General features: G+C 38.7%; 1 protein-coding gene across 4 annotated transcripts in view; it reads right to left on the bottom strand.

Annotated features, from left to right (window-relative positions):
* Nucleotides 1–20,138, bottom strand: part of MAPK14 (mitogen-activated protein kinase 14) — an 83,701-nt gene that overhangs the window by 51,284 nt on the left and 12,279 nt on the right. For all 4 annotated transcript variants that reach the window (XM_030804250.1, XM_030804251.1, XM_030804253.1 and 1 more), the window contains exons 2-3: nt 7,024–7,153; nt 520–578 (exon numbers count right to left, since the gene is read on the bottom strand). In XM_030804250.1, the coding sequence (XP_030660110.1) occupies nt 520–578; nt 7,024–7,153 (189 nt within the window). The remainder of the gene's footprint in view (nt 1–519; nt 579–7,023; nt 7,154–20,138) is intronic.

Raw genomic sequence — 20,138 nt, 5'->3', positions numbered from 1 at the left:
TGGCTGGGGCTCCATTACATTTCTTGAAGAGCACCTTTAAAAGTTGGGATCGGCCAGGCATGGTAGCATGTGCCTGTAGTTCCAGCTCCTCAGGAGGCTGAGGTGGGAGGATCACTACAGCCCAGGAGCTTGAGTCCAGCCTGGGCAGTATCACAAGACATCATGTCTTTTAAAACAAAAACAACAACAACAACAACAATAAAAACCAACCCTGGGATAAACACTTTGAAAAGAAAATCCATAGTCAAAACTCTCTCCATTCCTTTCTCCATGGAATTTTTGTAAGAATTCAAAACTGACTCTTCAATGGGGTACAATGTGCCTGAAATGATGCAAATACTAACACGCACCACCCATAACATACATCTTCTGGTATCCATCCTTATACCCAAAAAGAGGTGCATGATAGGAATAAAGAATTTTTTGAAGTCTATATGTTGCTAAATGGTTCGGGAATAGAAATGGGCTATTAGTCTTCATTCTGTAGACCAGGAAGGCAAATGCAAAAAATTTACTCACACATCATTGAATTCCTCCAGAGACCTTGCAGGTGTAAAAACGTCCAACAGACCAATGACCTGTAAGAAAATATAAAAATTAAAAAGTAAATAAATATTAAACTCAGTATAGTACCCATCAGGTCTTAATCTTCTCTGTTTTTTTTTTTTTTTAAAGAGTCAGGGTCTAGGCCGGGAGCAATGGCTCACGCCTGTAATCCCAACGCTTTAGGAGGACGAGGTGGGCAGAGCACCTGAAGTCAGGAGTTCGAGACCAGCCTGGCCAACATGGTAAAACTCTGTCTCTACTAAAAATACAAACATTAGCCAGGCGTGGTGGCAGGCGCCTGTAATCCCAGCTACTCAGGAGGCTGAGGCAGGAGAACTGCTTGAACCTGGGAGGTGGAGGTTGCAGTGAGCCGAGATTGCGCCACTGTACTCCAGCCTGGGAGAGTGCAGACGCGGAGCGAGACTCTGTCTCAAAAAAAAAAAAAAAAAGAGCCAGGATCTCACTCTTGACATGCAAGCTAGAGTACAGTGACACCATCACAGTTCATTGTAGTTCAAGCAATCCTGTCTCGGCCTCCCAAGTAGCTGGGACTACAAGCACGTGACACCACCATGCCTAGCTAATTTTTCTTTTTTTGTACAGATGTGTCTCACTAGATTGCCCAGGCTGGTCTTGAACTTCTGGCCTCAAGCGATCCTCCCACTTCAGCATCCCAAAGTGCTGGCATTACAGCAGTGAGCCACCATGGCCAGCCAGGTCTCAATCATTTTAATAGGAACTAATTCAAAACCAGCTACCTCAGTTCCATAACATCACATCATATACTCAATAACTCCAACTAATTTTCTACCCAAATTATGCTTTTGTTTTCTACTTGTTAACATCAATTCTCATATTAACCCACTTTACCATTAGAAATCTTCATCTCTTTAGAATTTAATCATATGTAGTCAGTAGTTTATCAGAACGCAAAAAGATTTAGGGTCCTTGCCTTACGTATGTACTAATGGTCTAATGAATTAATCCAACAGGGGAAAAGGTCACACGTCCATGGTTGTTACCATAATATTGTGTTTTTTAAAAATGTATTCCACGAAAATTTCCATCTTAACCATATATCCTTCAAAACTGACATTTTTAAAGTCTCAAAATATTCTCAGTATTATCTCACGAAATCTTAATGTATAGGGTATTTAAATCAGACAATTTAAAAACGAAAAAAAAGTCTATCTTTACACAGGGATAAAGCAAAGAGCTACTTAATACTCAATAACCCATGGTCTTTGAGCAGTTTTTCTGATCATGAATTTATAATGATTTATCCACATACAGCACCCTCCAACCCCTACCTCCCATCTATTTTCCTTAAAACCCAGGCCGTTCATTTCTACAAAGTTAGGCATTGACAAGGCAAATAAGAAATATATAATTCATTTGTAATACGCCCAGCCATATTTGAGAGTATCTGGTTATGAAGCAAGACTGTGGCCTCACTAGCACACTGTTCTAAACTGCCAACTTAAACACAAAGCTCTAGAAGTAAGATATGTTAACACTCAAAACATTATCATGAAAAAGATCTTCTAATTAGGATGTTACTCCACTCATCCAAATACCAGACTTTTTTTTTTTCTTTGAGACAGAGTTTCGCTCCTGTTGCCCAGGTTGGAGTGCATGGCACAATCTCAGCTCACTGCAAACTCTGCCTCCCGGATATAAGCGATTCTCTTGCCTCAGCCTCCCAGGTAGCTGGGATTACAGGCATGCACCACCGTGCCCGACTCCAAATATCACTTTTTAAAAGCAACTTCAATTTTACAGTCTGAACCTGAAAAGGAGATGGTGGGACACATACTTGGAATTCAAGAATAGGTTTCAAGTCCTTGTAAATTGTTCCAAAGGAAATAGAGACACTTTCAGATCTTATCCAGACAACAGTATATAAGAAAACCAAAATTACCCATAATTGTACCACCCATTATAACTATCATTAACATTCTGAGATATATTTCTTTTGATTTTCTGATGTACATAAATTAAATTGGGGTTACACCATGCATAGTTTTATATCCTGCCTTTTTACTTAATATTTAAATATTTGTATACAGCATATCTATCATTTGTGTATACCATAACTTAACCAATTTCCTATCTCTAGACATTTAAGGAATAATGCAAGAAAAATATATGTATTTTGCACATCTCATATTTTCTTCCAGGAAATAAATTTCAAGAAACAGAATTACAGAATCGAAGGACAACAATATATTCAAGGATCTTAATATTGTCAAATTGTCCTCCATAGAGGTAAGGTCAACTTACATGCCCCCCAATAGAGAACCTGTGACCTCATTCATAATAGTGCTTTAAATTTAAGTCAAATCCATTTCCTTTTACCTTCTCCATCTAAACCATAATCGTTTCCCTTGAGTTTGGTATACTCCTGGCTTAAGACCTCTGGTCTTTTAATCACTTTCCCTTATACCCACTTCTACTTAAGGTAACTGAGGTCTAGAAGCTAACATTATTCACCTGTTCCAATATTTTCTAATCTATGATTCTTGTTATCTGAGATGCCCATCTCCTCAATATAATAGAAAAGTTTAAAACTATTTGTATTGTTTTACACTGTTTCCATTGTGATTGTGAAAATCATCCTCCTATGGAAATAAAACTAAATCATTAGAGATCTGATTTACACATGCAAGAGTTACCTCAAAGACTAAAAGTCAAAACTATTTTCAGATAAAAACTCCAATTTCAAACTGAAAACACAACAGACATTTTGGAACCAAGCAGCTATAAGTTTGAACCCCAGTATTAGTTTGTGATTTCTTGGGTCCAAGAGCTTATAATTTCTTCATTCCAATAACCTTGGCACTTGGAATAGAGCCTGGCATTCAGCAGGGGTTCAATGAATGGCTGTTATTAAATAATAATTGGCAAATACATTTGGTATCTTCTCTGAGTCCCATTTTCCTCACATGAAAAACATGAGGACATCATTGCTTATTTTCACAGTACTGACACCAAGACTGAGCAGACAATGTATCTGATGGTGCCTAGTACAAAGGACTGACCCACTGTGGATCATCAAAATAAGTGGTGACCACAGCCCACACAGTTGAATAGAGAATTACAAAATACAGTATACCTAAGCAAACTATCTGAAGCAGCTACTTCCATTAACAGAATATGAGACATAAAGCTCAACTATTCAAATGATTAAAAAGCATGACTGCAAGAAGAAAAATGAAGTAACCTGAAAAAAAATAGAGAAAAGCCAACTAGTAAATACCCTACCAAATTTTAATTTCCTAAAAAGGGCAATATTTACAATATTTAATGTGTTTAGCATAAGCACACCGAAAATAACAATTTTGAGATTAAAACTACCCATGTTAAATCAAAGTACTTAAATTTGATGGGTTTTTACAAAATATCCCTCACTCCATTAATCATATTTATGAAGTATTAATCATAAGGAAGATACTGTAAAACAAAAGCTTCTCAGCATTAAAATAGATCTGGAAAATAGTTTAGGAATCTATTCATTTCTCATTATTTTTTAATATAATAATAGAGATCGGTTTTTGCCATGTTGCCCAGGCTGGTCTCAAACTTCTGGGTTCAAGCAATCCACCCACCTTGGCCTCCCAAAGTGCTAGAATTACAGGCATGAGCCACTGCGCCCAGCCATTTCTCATTTCTTAAATGGAAATTCCCTTCTAAATTAAGTCATATTTTAGTCTATTTCCTTAACTCCTTCTGCTGTTACATGACTTCAGTCACTTCAAAGTAACCCAGGAATCAAATTTTTAGAAAAGACATTCATAATACAAATAAGCAGCAAATATCTCTAATGATTATCCCATCATGGTCCAAAGCCTGACAAATATAAGTCATATTTTTATTAAATTAGCACACATCCAAAAAAAAAATACTTTAACTCAGTATCCAAAGACAATATTTAGCATATTTAACAAAAGCACACTAAAACAATCTCTTGGTCTACAATGGTAAGGTTAAATCTAAGGCTCCCAAATAAAATTTACAAAAGAATTTCCTTGATCATTTTTAAATTCTAAAATGTACAGATCTCTAGGCCCATACATGGGCCATCTCTGTAGTGTCTGCCCAGACAGCAAAAGGATGCAGCTGGCAGGCTGCCTCCCTTTAATCTTTCCTTAGAGCAGGTGTTAATGAGATCAAGGTCAGAAGTTCAATCAGGAATGGTCAAACTAACTTTGTTCAGAGAGAAACTCTCATAGTCACAGAGGACATCCCCTAGCTTCAGTCACTCACCTAATAAATGTTTATCTGTTATTCATGATCACTAACAGAAGAGACAATTCAAGATGAACTACCGATTGTGGGTCAGAGGTATTTTTGTGTAAAAGATCACACGTGCCCTCTGGCACCTGAAAATTATATTTGTTACCAACACTTAAAATGTTCACAAGTTTTAAGCGCCTATTGCTGCTGCCTATGGGATGTTTGGCAGCTATAAAAATGGGATGGTGACCCAAAACAGTAATTTTTTAAAAAAGAAGAGGAGGGTACGAGACGAATTTCTCTGACAACCTTCAATTAAACTTACTGGAAGTTTTGGTTCTTTATTGGGTAAAACTACTTTGACATTATAAGCACCTAACAAATGTTTTTAAAATAGGCTAAAATGCAGGAATTTTTCTACATTGAGTCAAGTCTTTTGGCTTCAAACATTTGCCAATGGAATAGAGAACTATGAGACATTCAGCCATGTGCCTTATTTTGTTTAAATAACAAATCACTGATATCTAGGTGACCATCTACTGTTAGAACTTAAACATCTTTATATAAAAAAAAGACTGCTAGTAAGCAAGCCACTTATAAAACAATGTATGGAAATTAAAATCCTATTTTTCTAATACCACAATCCCTAAACATTGGCTTAACATATTTATGAAGAAAAGCAAAACAATCAGTGTAGCACTGATAATCTCCTAAACCAGATGTTCTTAAATTAGCATAGCCACATCAATAGGATCCTAGGGGCTCCCAAAGGTGCTCTGGGGTTCCATAAATGTTTGGCTTGCATTTCACTTTCAAAATATCCTTTATACTTGCAAAGCTGTGACACTGTCTCTGTCACATATAATAATGTGTAATGAAAAACAGCATACACACTTAAGTGTGTTAAAAATCAAATGCAAACACATCCCTTAAAGCTGCCAGGCCACCTTGATTTTATGCAGACCTAGGAATAAAGTTTCTGCTGCCAGCTTTTTCCGCATATCTCAACTTCTTGTAAACATGTCACTGATTAGGAAGGCTGCAGCTCCACACTGAACATTCTTAAAACTCTGGTTTGCACATAGCTACTTATGTAAAATTATACTCAGGAATAGAAGTTGTCTGTAGAAATAGGATTTCCTCAATAGCATACAATCAAAATAAAATGTGAAAATAAAAAGCAGCAGCTGTGATTATAATGGCATCCATAATCCAATTACAAATTTAAGTCTTAATGTTCTCAATTTAGAAGCAACCTGCACTAATGAAACAAGTGTATGCTAATGGGAGCCACTTACCTGTGACTTTTTCTCGCTATGAAGAAGTTAAATTACTAAAACAGTCTAAATAGTCAAATAATAAATTCACAGATTTTGAATTTTCTTCCACACGGTAACAAGCAGTACAGCCTGAGGACTTTGAAATCTCTATGGCCATTGTTTCCACAATGCTACAAACTTCACAGTACCCTTCATATAGCAGTCACAGAAATCCATAACTTGATTTTGAAATTCAGTAAAATAAATGTCTTCAATCAACTGTCTTTTTACTTTCAGTTAATATTCCAATTATATCCACTTATTTACCGTATTAGAATTTGTAAGCATCTTTGCAGAATGGCAACTGAATTAACAAATTGGTAAAAAAGAAAAAGTTATATTTAACTTAAACAATGCCTCTGACATGTTTATTAAAATACGTGAATCTGGAAAAAAAGAAAAATTATTAACAAATATATAAAATAATAGCCACCTTTGATAGGACTTTCAGTGAGCCTAAGGCACTCTTTCTCAGATTTTTCCACTTAAAAATATTAAGGCTATATTATGAGAATATGGGAGTCTGTGGCTATTTTGTCTTTTAATAGCCACAGACTCCCATATTCTCATAATATAGCCTTAGGAAAACCAGGCAAAGAATACATAACTTCTTTTTAATATTTTCTCTTCAAAATTCTTGTGAATTTTGTGTTGTATTTCATAACATATCCTTTCATTTTAAAATTTTAAAGAGTTCCTTCCCCTCTAAAAATCTTTGAGTAAAACTAAAACTCCAGGAAGATGCATCACTTTCATTCCAAGTCTTTGACCTGACATAACCAAGTGGCCACTAACACCCCAGGACAAGAAGCAGGGACCAATGTTTGATGCACTCCAACATATTTCCATCTGCAGTAATTAAAACATTTTTCCCCAGTCTATTCAAGATCAAAATGTATTTTTCCTTGAATGAATAACTTACATTTTCATGTTTCATATGTTTAAGTAACCGCAGTTCTCTGTAGGTTCTTTTGGCATGAATGATGGACTGAAATGGTCTGGAGAGCTTCTTCACTGCCACACGTAACCCTGTTTTTGTGTCAAAAGCAGCACTAAGGAGAAAAAAGGGAAAAAGCCCACCATTAAAAAGGTGTTCTAAATACTATTTTGGGGTATTTATAAGGCTATTTCCAAATTGAAGGGTCTATAACAAAATCCAAAAAAAAGCATAAAGATAAAAAGCAAAATGACCTATTATCCCATTATCCAAATAAAGCTTCTGTTATTATTTTTGGTGTTTTCTCCTTGTCTTTTCTATGTATCTAAATCAGGAGTCAGCAAATTTTTTTCAATGAAGGGCCAGATAGTAATATTTTCAACTTTGCAAACCCTAAGACCTCTGTTACAACTACTCAACTCTGTGGTTGCAGCAGGAAAGCAGCCAGAAAATAAGTTTTAAAATGGGTGTGGCTGTGCTCTAACAAAATTTACAAAAACTGGCAGCTGCCTGATCTAGATGAGCCAACAGATTAATAAACAGAGTTGAATTCTGTCTTCCCTGCCTAGGCCTCTCTGTCATCACCTTACCACATATGCTGCCTGATCAGAGTCGAGGCCCAGGAAACCGTGTTTTCAGGACAATAAATTGCCACAAATATTTCTTGAGCACCTACAAAGTACTTGGCACCTTCAGGTAATGGGGGAAGAGCAGAACAGAATAATAAAATAATTTCAAGTAGTGATGAAAATACTATGACTAAATAAAAGGGTAATGGGATAAAGAGTGACAGAAAGCCAGTGGAGTTATACCACTTTAGCTAGGATGGCTGAGGAATCACATCTGAGCTGAGAAGGAAACAATATAATGATTAAATTCCCTATATAAATATATAAGAAAAAGAGCTTCAAGCAGAAGAAATAATAATAATATTAATGTTTATTGAGTCTTTACCCACACATACAAGAAATTGTTCTAAGCCTTTTACATTTATTTGTCTCAATTCAGCTTTTGTATTTCCCCGAATCCCCTATGAAATAAGTACTATTATCATTCTCCCACTTACAAATAAGAAACTGAAGCACAGAGAGGTTAGGTAACTTGACCATGGTCACAAAGCTTAAAAGTAGCAGAGCAGGGAGTCTGGATCCAGAACTTATGCTACTGACCACTTGACTCTGCTATCTCTCAGAAGATCAAGTGCAAACAAATGAAAAAAGAAACAGAGGTAGCAAAAGTATGGCATGCCGGAGTGAGTGACAGAAAGACAGAAGGGCTGTGTGGGTGGAGCACACGGAGCAAGGGGAGAGTGGGAAGGGATGACGTAAGAGATGCAGGCAGCAGCTAGATCATGGAGGACATCTATAGCAAAAATGCGACGTGTATTTTAATTATTTTTAGAAATCATCACCGGGCACAGTGGCTCACGCCTGTAATCCAGCACCTTGGGAGGCCGAGGCAGGAGGATCACGAGGTCAGGAGCTCGAGACCAGTCTGACCAAGATGGTGAAACCCCGTCTCTACCAAAAATACAAAATTAGGCACAGTGGCAGGTGCCTGTAATCCCAGCTACTCAGGAGGCTGAGGCAGAAGAATCGCTTGATCCCAGGAGGCGGAGGTTGCAGTGAGATGAGATTGCACCATTGCACTCCAGCCTGGAAACAAGAGTGAAACTCTGTCTCAAAAAAAAAAAAAAAATAATAATAATAATAATAATAATAACAACAGAAATTGTCTGGGCCAGTTCCATTATGCCTTATCCTCCAGTTTGTCTCGGTCTCTAATATGTATCCAAGACTTTCTGGTCATCTATTATCACCAAACTCTCTGCCTGCCAAACTTGCTTTTACAACTCTGTACCTACTCCAGTTCCCTTCCTTTCACTCCCAAACTTTTACGCCATACCCTCAATCTTCAAATCCCAATTTGTGATAAACTCCTATAAATCTTCACCCTCTTTTCTGAACCACCCCTCCACCTCTGAAACTAGGCCATTTCTAGAAGACACTGCTTCTCTTATAGCCCTGCCATTAGAAAGCATTCTCTAATAGCCCAGATACCTCCTGGCTAGCAGGTGGGTAGGAGTCTTCCTTGGCAGCCATTACCACTTCAGGACCATTACTTTCCGTTTGTTCTATAAAATACCTCCTGCTCACAACCCTGATAAACTATCCCTCTCTGCTGCTGGTATCCACTGACCTGAAATTTTCCATCATTCATTGAAAAGTTAGTTTCTATCCAGAAGATCTCTCTACACTCGCAACTTCTGTCATCATTCTTGGCAACTCCAACATCCAGGTGAACAGCACACCCAACATCCTATTTCCTGACCTCTCTAGGAAACTCCCCCACACCCAGTCATCTTCATGGTCACACTCTAGACCTTTATTCCTACCAAAAACTGCCCCACCTACAAAATTGTGAATGCCAGCAGCATTTGCTTTTCATCACAAACCTAGTTACCTCTAGTTTACTTGTACCCTGACTACAATTTGTTAACCTCATCATCATTGCTTGTTTCTATCTTTCAGCCCTCTTCTGTCTTCATCTCCCTTCCTGTTCCATGATTATAATCACTCCCTTGCACTTCTCTCTCTCTGTCTCTCTCTCTCTCTCTCTCTCTCTCTCTCTCTCTCTCTGTCTCTCTGATGTACTCACCTGGATAAAGTCTAATCTTGGGTAATCTCAACCACTTAATTCTCCATGACTGAATCCAAGGAACTAACTGAGGTTGAACAAGAAAGACCGCAGAATCAGATTTCATTCTTAGTTTCTGACCTTAATCTCAAAGAGGCTCTCAATAAAGCCATTTTCTTCTAGTAAGTTCATTTTCCTACTCGAAAATGATCGTTTGATATGTTCTCTCTCAAATCTCCAACTCACCCTCTTCCCTCAAGAGTTGCCCTTGCCTTCACTGAGAAAACAGAAACCATCAAGAGGGGAGCTCCATTTGCTTAGCCCCAAATCTATAAACCCATCGTCTCCACCTTCCCTCTTGCTATAACTAAGAATGTGCCCCTTCTTATCAAAATTCAAGACCACAATACATGCTTTGGAGCCACCCCACTCATCTTCTCAAGGATTTCACTTCTTCATTCCTCTTCTCTCTTGCATCATCAGTGTCTCCCTATCTACTGGACCATTCTCATCAGCATAAATTTGCTTTACTTGTTTACCACCTTTAACCAACAACAAAAGACTTCCCTTGACAGTTCTCCATCACAGTTAAAATTCTCCAAAAAAATCGCCTACACCAGAGGTTCCCAGATCAGTAGCATCAGTTTCACCTGGGAATTTACAAGAAATGAAAATTCTCAGGTACCACCCCAGAGTTACAGAATAAGAAACTTCGAAGTAGGTCTAATAATCTGTATTTTATCGAACGCTCCATGTTATTCTAATACATATTACAGTTTGAGAACCACTAATTTATACCTTTGCTACTCAAAGTGTGCTCCATGGACTGGCGGCATTGGCATTATCTGGGAGCTCATTAGAAAATGCAGGATCTCTGCAGACAACAAGAAAGGAAAAAAGAAAAGAAAGGAAAAGGAAAGGAAAGGAGATCTTGGGCCCTAAAATAGAATTTACATTTTGACAAGATTTCCAGGTGATTAATATACCTCTTAAGGTGTGAGACGCACACATCTACACAACTGACTCATTTCAATTCCATTCTTTCCTCAATCCATTCCACTGAAACTGCTCTTCTCAAGGTCATTAATGACCTCTGCTACCAAATCCACTTTTCTAAGATTAGTAATTGACACAGTCACCACTTTCTCTAAATACTGACCATCCTGGAGTCTATATCAACACTTCTATTGGTTTTCTATGACCCTCTGGCGGCTCCATCTCTGTCTCCACGCATGTGCTTCTTCTACTCAAACTCTGTATGTTGGAATTCTTCAGGACTTGGTACTGGGCCCTCTTCTCTCTCCCACATTCACTTTCTAGATAATCTCATCTATGCCCATGACTTTAAATTAAATGCCATCTATATAATGAAAACTCCCAAATTTATGTCTCTCACTGAAATCTCTTCTCTGAGCCCTGATGTCTCCATAAGAAAGACACATAAGCACCTGAAGCGTAGCAAGTTCAAAACACCCAGAACTACTCTTCTCCATGGCTCTGTTATCTCAATAAATGGACTGTTCATCCAGTTGCTCGAGCTAGACATTTGATTGTCATCCTTGATTTCTCCCTTTCCTCAGTCCCCATTCAAATCTATTGGCAAGTCTCATGGTTTTCACCTCCAAAAGACATCTCAAAGTCAACTGCTCTTCATTTCACCAATATCATATTAGTCCATGTCACTGGCCTACCTCCTTCTAATATGCTTTCCAAATGCATCCCATACAGTCTTTTAAAAATACAAATTATGCCAGGCACAATGGCTCAAGCCTGTAATCCTAGCACTTTGGGAGGCCAGGGCAGGAGGATTGCTTGAGCCCAGAAGTTTGAGATCAGCCTGAGCAACATAGCAAGACCCTGTCTCTGCAAAAAATAAAAAAATTGGTTGGGTGCAGTGGCTTACACCTGTAATCCCAGCACTTTGTGAGGCCAAGGCGGGTGGATCACTTGAGGTCAGGAGTTCAAGACCAGCCTGGCCAACATGGTGAAACCCGTCTCTACTAAAAAAATATAAAAATTAGTGGGGCATGGTGGCACACACTTGTAACCCCAGCTACTTGAGAGTCTGAGGTGAGAGGATCACTTGAACCCAGGAGGTGGAGGTTGTACTGAGCTGAGATTGCATCACTGCACTCAAGCCTGAGCAACAGAGACTCTGTCTCAAAAAAAAAAATTATAAATAAATTAAAAATTAGTCAGGCAGCCAGGCGCAGTGGTTCACGCCTGTAATCCCAGCACTTTGGGAGGCTGAGGTTAGGAGTTTTGAGACCAGCCTGGCCAACACGGTGAAACCCCGTCTCTACTAAAAATATATTTTAAAAAAATTTGCTGGGTGTGGTGGCAGGCGCCTGTAATTCCACCTACTCGGGAGGCTGAGGCAGCAGAATTGCTTGAACCAGGGAGGTGGAGGTTGCAGTGAGCTGAGATCATGCCATTGCACTCCAGCCTGGGCAACAAGAGCAAAACTCCATCTCAAAAAAAAAAAAAAAAAAAAAAATTAGTCAGGCATGGGCCACCATGCCCAGCTACTTGGGAGGCTGAGGCAGGAGGACTGCTTGAGCCCAGGAAGGTTGAGGCTGCTCAACCTTGTTGTGGTGCGCCATGATGGCACCACTGCACTCTAGCCTGGAAGATACGGTGAGACTCTGTCTCAAAAATGAAAAATAAAAAATAGCAATGAAAGTACAAATTAGATCACACCACTCCCCTCCTTCAAACCATTCAAGAAATCTCCTTGGCATACAGAGTAAAATGCAAATTTCTCATGATGGCCTACAAGGCCCAGGTGATCTGGTCACCACTGATTATTCCACCTATTCCTGTGCTACTCTTTCCCTCTCTCTCAGCCGCTATGTTCTGCTAGCTCCTTTCAGTTCTTTTAACTATTCAGACTGCTGCTCCTGGTTCCTAGGATTTTCTTCTCCTCCGCCCCCATCCCACCCCATGGCTAAATCCTTATCCTTCAAGTATTGGTTTAAATAGTCACCTGCTCAGGAACCTCCGAAGCAATTACTCAACACCCTTACTGACTCCTTCCTCATCTCACATAAAAGAGGGTGGTGGTTCTCTTCTTTTATACTCCCACTGCTCCTACAAACCCATAAATTAGTAACTTCTTCCCTCTCAAAAGTAGCAAGTAAATGTATACTCATCTCTAAACCCAGTTCTCTAAACTAGCTCTGATGAGACTGGAAAAATGGCCATTGCCCCTGTGGGACCCAGCTTCTTCAACTTCCCACCTCAGAGTTTGCCTTCCACCTGCAAGCTGAGCACTTTCTTCTCTCCTCCACTGGTAAGCCTGCTGGGGAGCAAGGAACAGCAGCAGTTTTCTAGCTGATCTGACTGATTAAGTGTGCAAGTTCAATTAACTGGGGAAGAAATAAGAAGCCCACTTGAGTTGCCCGTCCAAGGCACTCTGCATGCCAGCTTTACTAATAAAGCAAATATTTTTATCTCTATTTGACTCCTGAATCTATTCAGTAAAAGGCAGGCTAGAATTAATCAGTACCCTATAGACCCCAACAATCACAATTTATTATTACGTTTATAATACTCCAACAGAGTGCTTAAATAAGAACTGGGACTTTGGAATTAGACTATCTGGATTTTAATTCCAGTTCTGCCACTTAATAGCTATATAATCTTTAGGATGTTAATTAAATTCTTTCAGGAAATGAGAATTATGTTTATATTTCATCTGTAGGATATGTTAGGATTAAATGTAATAACTTTTATAGTGGGTTTGGCAAGGAGCTTGATCCATGGCAAAGCTCAAATACACCTCTCAATCACATTTGTAAAAGTAGAGCTACAAGTAAAACCTTGTTTTCATGAACAGCATTATAAAATGAAATTATTTTTATGATAAACAGGTTCTCCAAACTAAAATTCAGGACATACTGTTTAACAAGTTTTTTCCCCAATTGTGAATTTATATGAACTTTTCCAAAATTATCAAATTAATTCACATTTTATAAAATCATTGGTATAGTAAAAAAATAACTGAAAGAAATATAAAAATTAGAAGCAGTTATTACAATATTAGGATATCACTGTCACTCATCTACTGCTGATGGTGAATCCAGTACATAACACACAAGGATAATCATTAAATAAACTTCAATGTTTTGTTACACATTCATACTTGCCTCCCCTTGTGTCACACACACATAGAAAATCTGGGTTACTAGATTCTTCATATATCCTAATATAATTCTGTTTAACTTCTAAATTTATTGATGTATACCTTCCTTTATTCACAATGGATTTAAAGCAGACTGGAATTGTATATATAAAACCTGACAAAACGGTAAGTGATTAATGGAAAATAAGAAAGTCTGTACAGTTGAGGTTAGCATATATCATGAGGTCCTTCCTTTTTTTTTTTTTTTTTTTTTTTTTTTTTTTTTTTTTTTTTGAGACAGAGTCTTGCTCTGTCACCCAGGCTGGAGTGCAGTGGCGTGATCTTGGCTCACTGCAAGCACCACCTCCTGGGTTCACGCCATTCTCCTGCCTCAGCCTCCCCAGCAGCTGGGATTACAGGTGCACACCACCACGCCCAGCTAGTTTCTTTGTATTTTTAATAGAGATGGGGTTTCACCGTGTTAGCCAGGATGGTCTCAATCTCCTGATCTCGTGATTCGCCCACCTCAGCCTCCCAAAGGGCTGGGATTACAGGCGTGAGCCACCACGCCCAGCCAGAGGTCCTTTTTAAATACCCATTAGAGGTGGGCCTCAAATTTGGCTCGAAGCTCACTAAAGCCATTAACAAAGAGAACACAATCAGTTAGGACACGAATCACAGAAGCCATACGATAAAAACCAACCAGGTACTCAGGAGAGCTGAAGAGAGGCATAGTTATTCCTGTAATAAACCAGGGAAAAGTTCATTCTGTGTATGTTCAAGAAGGAGACATATAATGTGGTAAAAATGTCCTAATCAACATCTTTAAAAGAATAGTGGGTTTCAGACGGTTTTCTTTTTAGAGCATCCATCAGTATAGATTGCTGTCATAAGGCCAAAATACAGTTCATTATTAGCAAAGAGGGTAGGAGTACAAAATATTCCGGTGTTGCTCTCTATTTTTTTTTTTCTTTAAGGTCTCACTCTGTCACCCAGGCTGGAGTGGAGTGATGTAATCATGGCTCACTGCAGCCTCAACCTCCTGGCCTCAAGCAATCCTCCAACCTTAGCCTCCTGAGTAGCCAGGACTACAGGCACGTGCCACCAAGCCTGGCTAATTATTTTGATTTTTGTAGACACGGGGTCCCACTATGTTCCCTAGGCTGGTCTTGAACTCCTAGGCTAAGTGATCCTCCTGCCTCGGACTCCCAATAAGTACAGGGGTTACAGGCATGAGCCACCATACCTGGCCTCACTGACAGACTTAATCCAAGAGGAAATCTTAAATACATTTAGAAAAACAGATAAGCTCCATATTCTTCAGACAATCCTCCAAAGATGACTGGAGCTATCAATGAGCTTTTTGTTTATTATTTTTAAAATTTTCTTTTGTAGAGATGGGGCCTTGCTTGTTGCCCAGGCTGGTCTCGAACTCCTGGCCTCAGGTGATCCTCCCACCTCAGCCTCTCAAAGTGTTTGGGTTACAGGCATGAGCCACCATATTTGGCTGTCCACTGAGCTTTTGATAGGTATAGAGATATAGGGAACTTGTGTTTATATTCCATGATGGGCACCTGACTTGTAGATTTTCTGTTATAAGGTAATGGCAGATCAACAAATTTAACATCAGCTGAGTAGAGAAAGGGAGACAACCTCTTAAGAAAGGTTAAGATGCTGGACAAGTGCCCATGTCCACAGAGTATTAAAGTACAAATGACTGCACCATGATTTTCCTCAAAAAACAATCTGTGTTTTCATCAATAGAATATGAAGAATGAGTAATCACTCAGCAAGTCTTTGAGTAATTTGTCAGGATCGTAAGTGATTTTACGATTTCTTTCAATGGTCATAGATGACTTCTAAGTAGATAAATACAATTTGGTTTACTTTGGAAGTTAATGGAAATATTTAAATATATTGAAATCTGTAGTTACACTGAATTAGCAAAGTCTCATTAATACATTAAATTCATTAGAATATCTATAAAGTGACGGCCGGGTGCGGTGGCTCACGACTGTAATCCCAGAACTTTGGGAGGCCGAGGTGGGCAGATCACCTGAGATTGGGTATTTGCGACCAGCCTGACCAACACGGAGAACCCCTGTCTCTACTAAAAATACAAAATTAGCCAGGTGTGGTGGTGCATGCCTATAATCTCAGCTACTTGGGAGGCTGACGCACGAGAATCGCTTGAACCTGGGAGGTGGAGGTTGTGGTGAGCTAAGATTGCACCATTGCACTCCAGCCTGGGCAACAAGAGCGAAACTCCATCTCAAAAAAAAAAAGAAAGAAAAATAAAAAAGAATATCTATAAAGTGAGAAGAAATAATTTGCAAAAACATGACACCTCTTCTCCGGATCATACAATTTCAGGCTTTTTCTCCAACTGAATCAGGTTAATTAATAATAGTCTTCAAAACTTGCCTTCTAAATAACTAAATAATTGAGACCACTAACTTGGAACTTTCTCTTTACCTGTAGCACCTGGCACAAATTTCAATAAATAACACACTGGAAATATTTTTCTGCACATATTACGCTCTATTACAGAAGCCTAGCTTTTCTTCCTTCCATATTCAAGTAAATGTGCAAATATCACTGTTGTTCTGAAGCGGATGCTCTGTCCTGCCATTTTGGAAATAACGTCATGAAAATAAAGGCAACTTTATGCAAAAATTGGAACTTAAGTTTTGATTTAGGAACCTCAAAAAATACTCTTCAAACCTAGTGAAATAGAAAAATTAAAAATTATATATATATATTCTTCAGAGTAGCAGGAAATTTAAGATTGACTTTAAAAACTCAAAATTTAAAACATTAGCTTTAGTATCTTTGCTAACTCTTAAATATCTTGCTTTAATGTCAACATAAGTGTTTATTTAATCACAAAACAATTTCACCACTGCAATTACATATATAGTATTTTTTAATGAAACTTACTTTCATTTTTAATTTTTTTTTTGAGACGGGGTCTTGTTCTGTTGCCCAGGCTAGAGCGTGGTGGCGTGATCACGGCTCAATGCAGCTTTGACTTCCCAGGCCCCAACAAACCTCAGCTTCCCGAGTAGCTGCTACTACAGAGGCGCACCACGATGCCTGGCTAATTTTTTTTATATTTTTTGGTAGAGACAAAGTTTCACCATGTTGCCCAGGCTGGTTTAGAAATCCTGAGCTCCAGAGCTCAAGTAATTCACCTGCCTCAGCCTGCCAAAGTGCTGGGATTACAGGCATGAGCCTGCAAGTTCCAAATGAAAGTAGAATGATTTTATAAGATGTTTCTTGCTAGGTGCGGTGGCTCACACCTGTAATCTTAGCACTTTGGAAGTCTGAGGCAGGAGGACAGCTTGAGCTCAGGAGTTCAAGACCTGCCTGGGCAACTTCATGACGTAGCGAAACCTCGTGTCTACAAAAAAAAAAAATTAGGCAGGCATGGCAGCACACACCTGTAGTCTCAGCTACTTTGGGTGGCTGAGGTAGGAAGATCACTTGAACTCAGGAGTTCAAGGCTGCAGTGAGCCACTGACTGCGTAACTGCACTTCAGCCCAGGTGACAGAGCAAAACCCTATCCCCCAACCCAGCCAAAAAAAAAAAAAAAAAAGATATTCCTTCACTGAAGCTTTAAAAGCTGATTATTTATGACCTCAAGGAACTAAGAAATCTAGCCAAGGAGTCAAAATGAACAGAGGCACACATAAATAAATTTACCAGACTTTGACAAAGCAATACATTTGTTTCCTCTAATCCATTCTTTACACTCCAGCAAGACCAATTTTAAAACAATTTTCCTCAACAGTTCACAACTCAAGAAACTCTAACAGCTCTCTACTACCTAAACAACCATTTGTAGACTTTTTAGAAATGCAACTGCCTAAGTCCCACTCCAGAGCTCATTCTTTTTTTTTTTTTTTTTTTTTTTGGAGACGGAGTCTCGCTCTGTCACCCAGGCTGGAGTGCAGTGGCGCGATCTTGGCTCACTGCAAGCTCCTCCTCCCGGGTTCATGCCATTCTCCTGCCTGAGCCTCTCCGAGTAGCTGGGACTACAGGCGCCCACCACCACGCCCAGCTAATTTTTTTTGTATTTTTTAGTTGAGACGGGGTTTCACCGTGGTCTCGATCTCCTGACCTCGTGATCCGCCCGCCTCGGCCTCCCAAAGTGCTGGGATTACAAGCGCGAGCCACCGCGCCCGGCCTCAGATCTCATTCTTAATTTCCGGGGGTATGTTTAAAAGTTCCACAAGTGAGTCTGAAGCACAACAATAATGAGAACCACAACTGGGTTCACTCTACCTGAGATGTTCCTCCTGTCAGGACAGTCCTTTTCATATCTATTCTCTTGGTTTATGTTTTCTCTTGTCTGAAAATGTTTCCTTTTCTTCTCTCCAAATACCCATCTTTCTAAATAATCTTCAAATCCTTTCTCCTCCATAAAACCATACTGACCACTATAACTCACAATGTCTCCACTTCTCTGTACACATCAATACCTTCATACACATATACACAATTTATTAATATTTTAGGTCTATTTTACACATTGGTGGGCATTTAACACTGTCTGATGGACGACTGGCAAATTTCCTTCACTACAGTAAATCTAAAATGTAAGCATCAATATTTATACCTATATATTTCAAACTTTCAAAATTATGTTGCTTTAATACCTAGAGTTATTGAAAACTTCAGGTAAATTGGTTCATTCCTGATTGTAATTTTTATAACTACTGTCAATCATCAGTGCTAATGATGACATCCGCTTCACATATCTAAACTGAACCATTCAAGTTTGTAACATGAATCCCATTCCAAGGGAAGTTAGTGCTACATCTCTGGTATCTTCAAGAAGTGTGTAGGAAAGTAATCAAGGGAAAGCATGAAACATTACATCTCAATAGATTAGAATCCAAAGGGTCAGTTATTCTTGAGATTAGGTTTGAAAGTACAAATTTGGAAGTATAGTACATGAACAAGACCATTGTTGAGACTATCAGATAATGAATTCAAAAAGAATATGCACAGAAAGAGAAAAGAAAATTTAAGAATGGATCATGGAGCAGAAAGAAAAGAGGAAGAAAAAACTAACCAATGGATGAAATAGGAGAATTAGAGAAACACAAGGAAAAATCTGAATAGCAGAGTACTTTAAGGTGGTGTTAAAAAAAAGAGCACGTTAAATGTTAAGATATATACATTGTGACACTAAAGTTAGTTGCTGCCTCACAGCCTTAAAGTAATTAAAGCAGTAGCAATGATAATTCAGGAAAATGCATTGTATCTTCTAAGGTACCAGAATACATAATGTGCCTAAATGACATTCTAAACCAAAGAAGGTTGATCTTTCTGAGTTACTGCTACCTGAGATCCATAAGATCTTCAAAATTTCAGTCTGTTATTACCTAATATTTTTAAAACTAAGCAAGCCTTCCCAGATGCAAGAACCTTCAAAAATGTACAGAAAATTAATTCACAATGTACTACTTCTTGCTCCTTAGTTTATGTGCAGCGCTCTTTGTGGTCTTCTAAACAGCATTTTATTTCTAGCAGTTTGAAAATGCTAAATACTGAAAGAAGACAGGAGAGAAAGGACACAGAATACCAGAAGAGACACTAGGGAAAATGCTACCTACCTACCAACTTGGACTTCATGCTAATTTCCTTTTCAGAAAAAATTCAAAACACCCTAAGTTGGTGCCATGACAATGACAAAACACAATTATTCATGAAAATTGGGTGTCCCTCACTTATTAGTTGTTTCTCAAATGTGCCAGTGATACACCTGGCCTCTTGCAAACATGCTTGTGCAAGTTCTTCCATCCATTAAGCTTATCGGGTTATAGCTAGGACCTTGACCATTAGAAATGCTGTTACTCTCCTAGAAATAACAAAAATCATGTTTAGAGAGGCCCAATTTATAATGCAGAAAGTAGAGCATTTCTACTTTTTTGCAGGTGGAAGGTTCATGTTATCCCATCTAGTTTTTACTCAGGACCAACCAATCCAAATATATAGGGTTATATAAGTGGTTCTCAACTAAAGGTGATTTTGCCCTCCCTACCCGTCAAGAGATATGTGGCAATGTCTAGATATTTTTGTTTGTCACAACTGGAAATTGCTGTTAGTATATAGTGAGTTGGAGACAGGGATGCTGCTAAACATACTATAATGCACAAGTCAGTCCCCCACAACAAAACATTATCCCACCTAAAATGTCAACAGGTTGAATTACCCTGGGTTATACAGGTTGAGTATCCCTAATCTGAAAATCCAAAACCAAAAATGCTTCAAAATCCGAAACGACAGAGGACTTCCAAAGCCATCTATGAGGAAACATAAATATGTCTC

The sequence above is a fragment of the Nomascus leucogenys genome, chromosome 22a (assembly GCF_006542625.1).
Source record: "Nomascus leucogenys isolate Asia chromosome 22a, Asia_NLE_v1, whole genome shotgun sequence".
Taxonomy (NCBI): domain Eukaryota; kingdom Metazoa; phylum Chordata; class Mammalia; order Primates; family Hylobatidae; genus Nomascus; species Nomascus leucogenys.
This window is presented reverse-complemented; position numbering and strand designations above follow the sequence as displayed.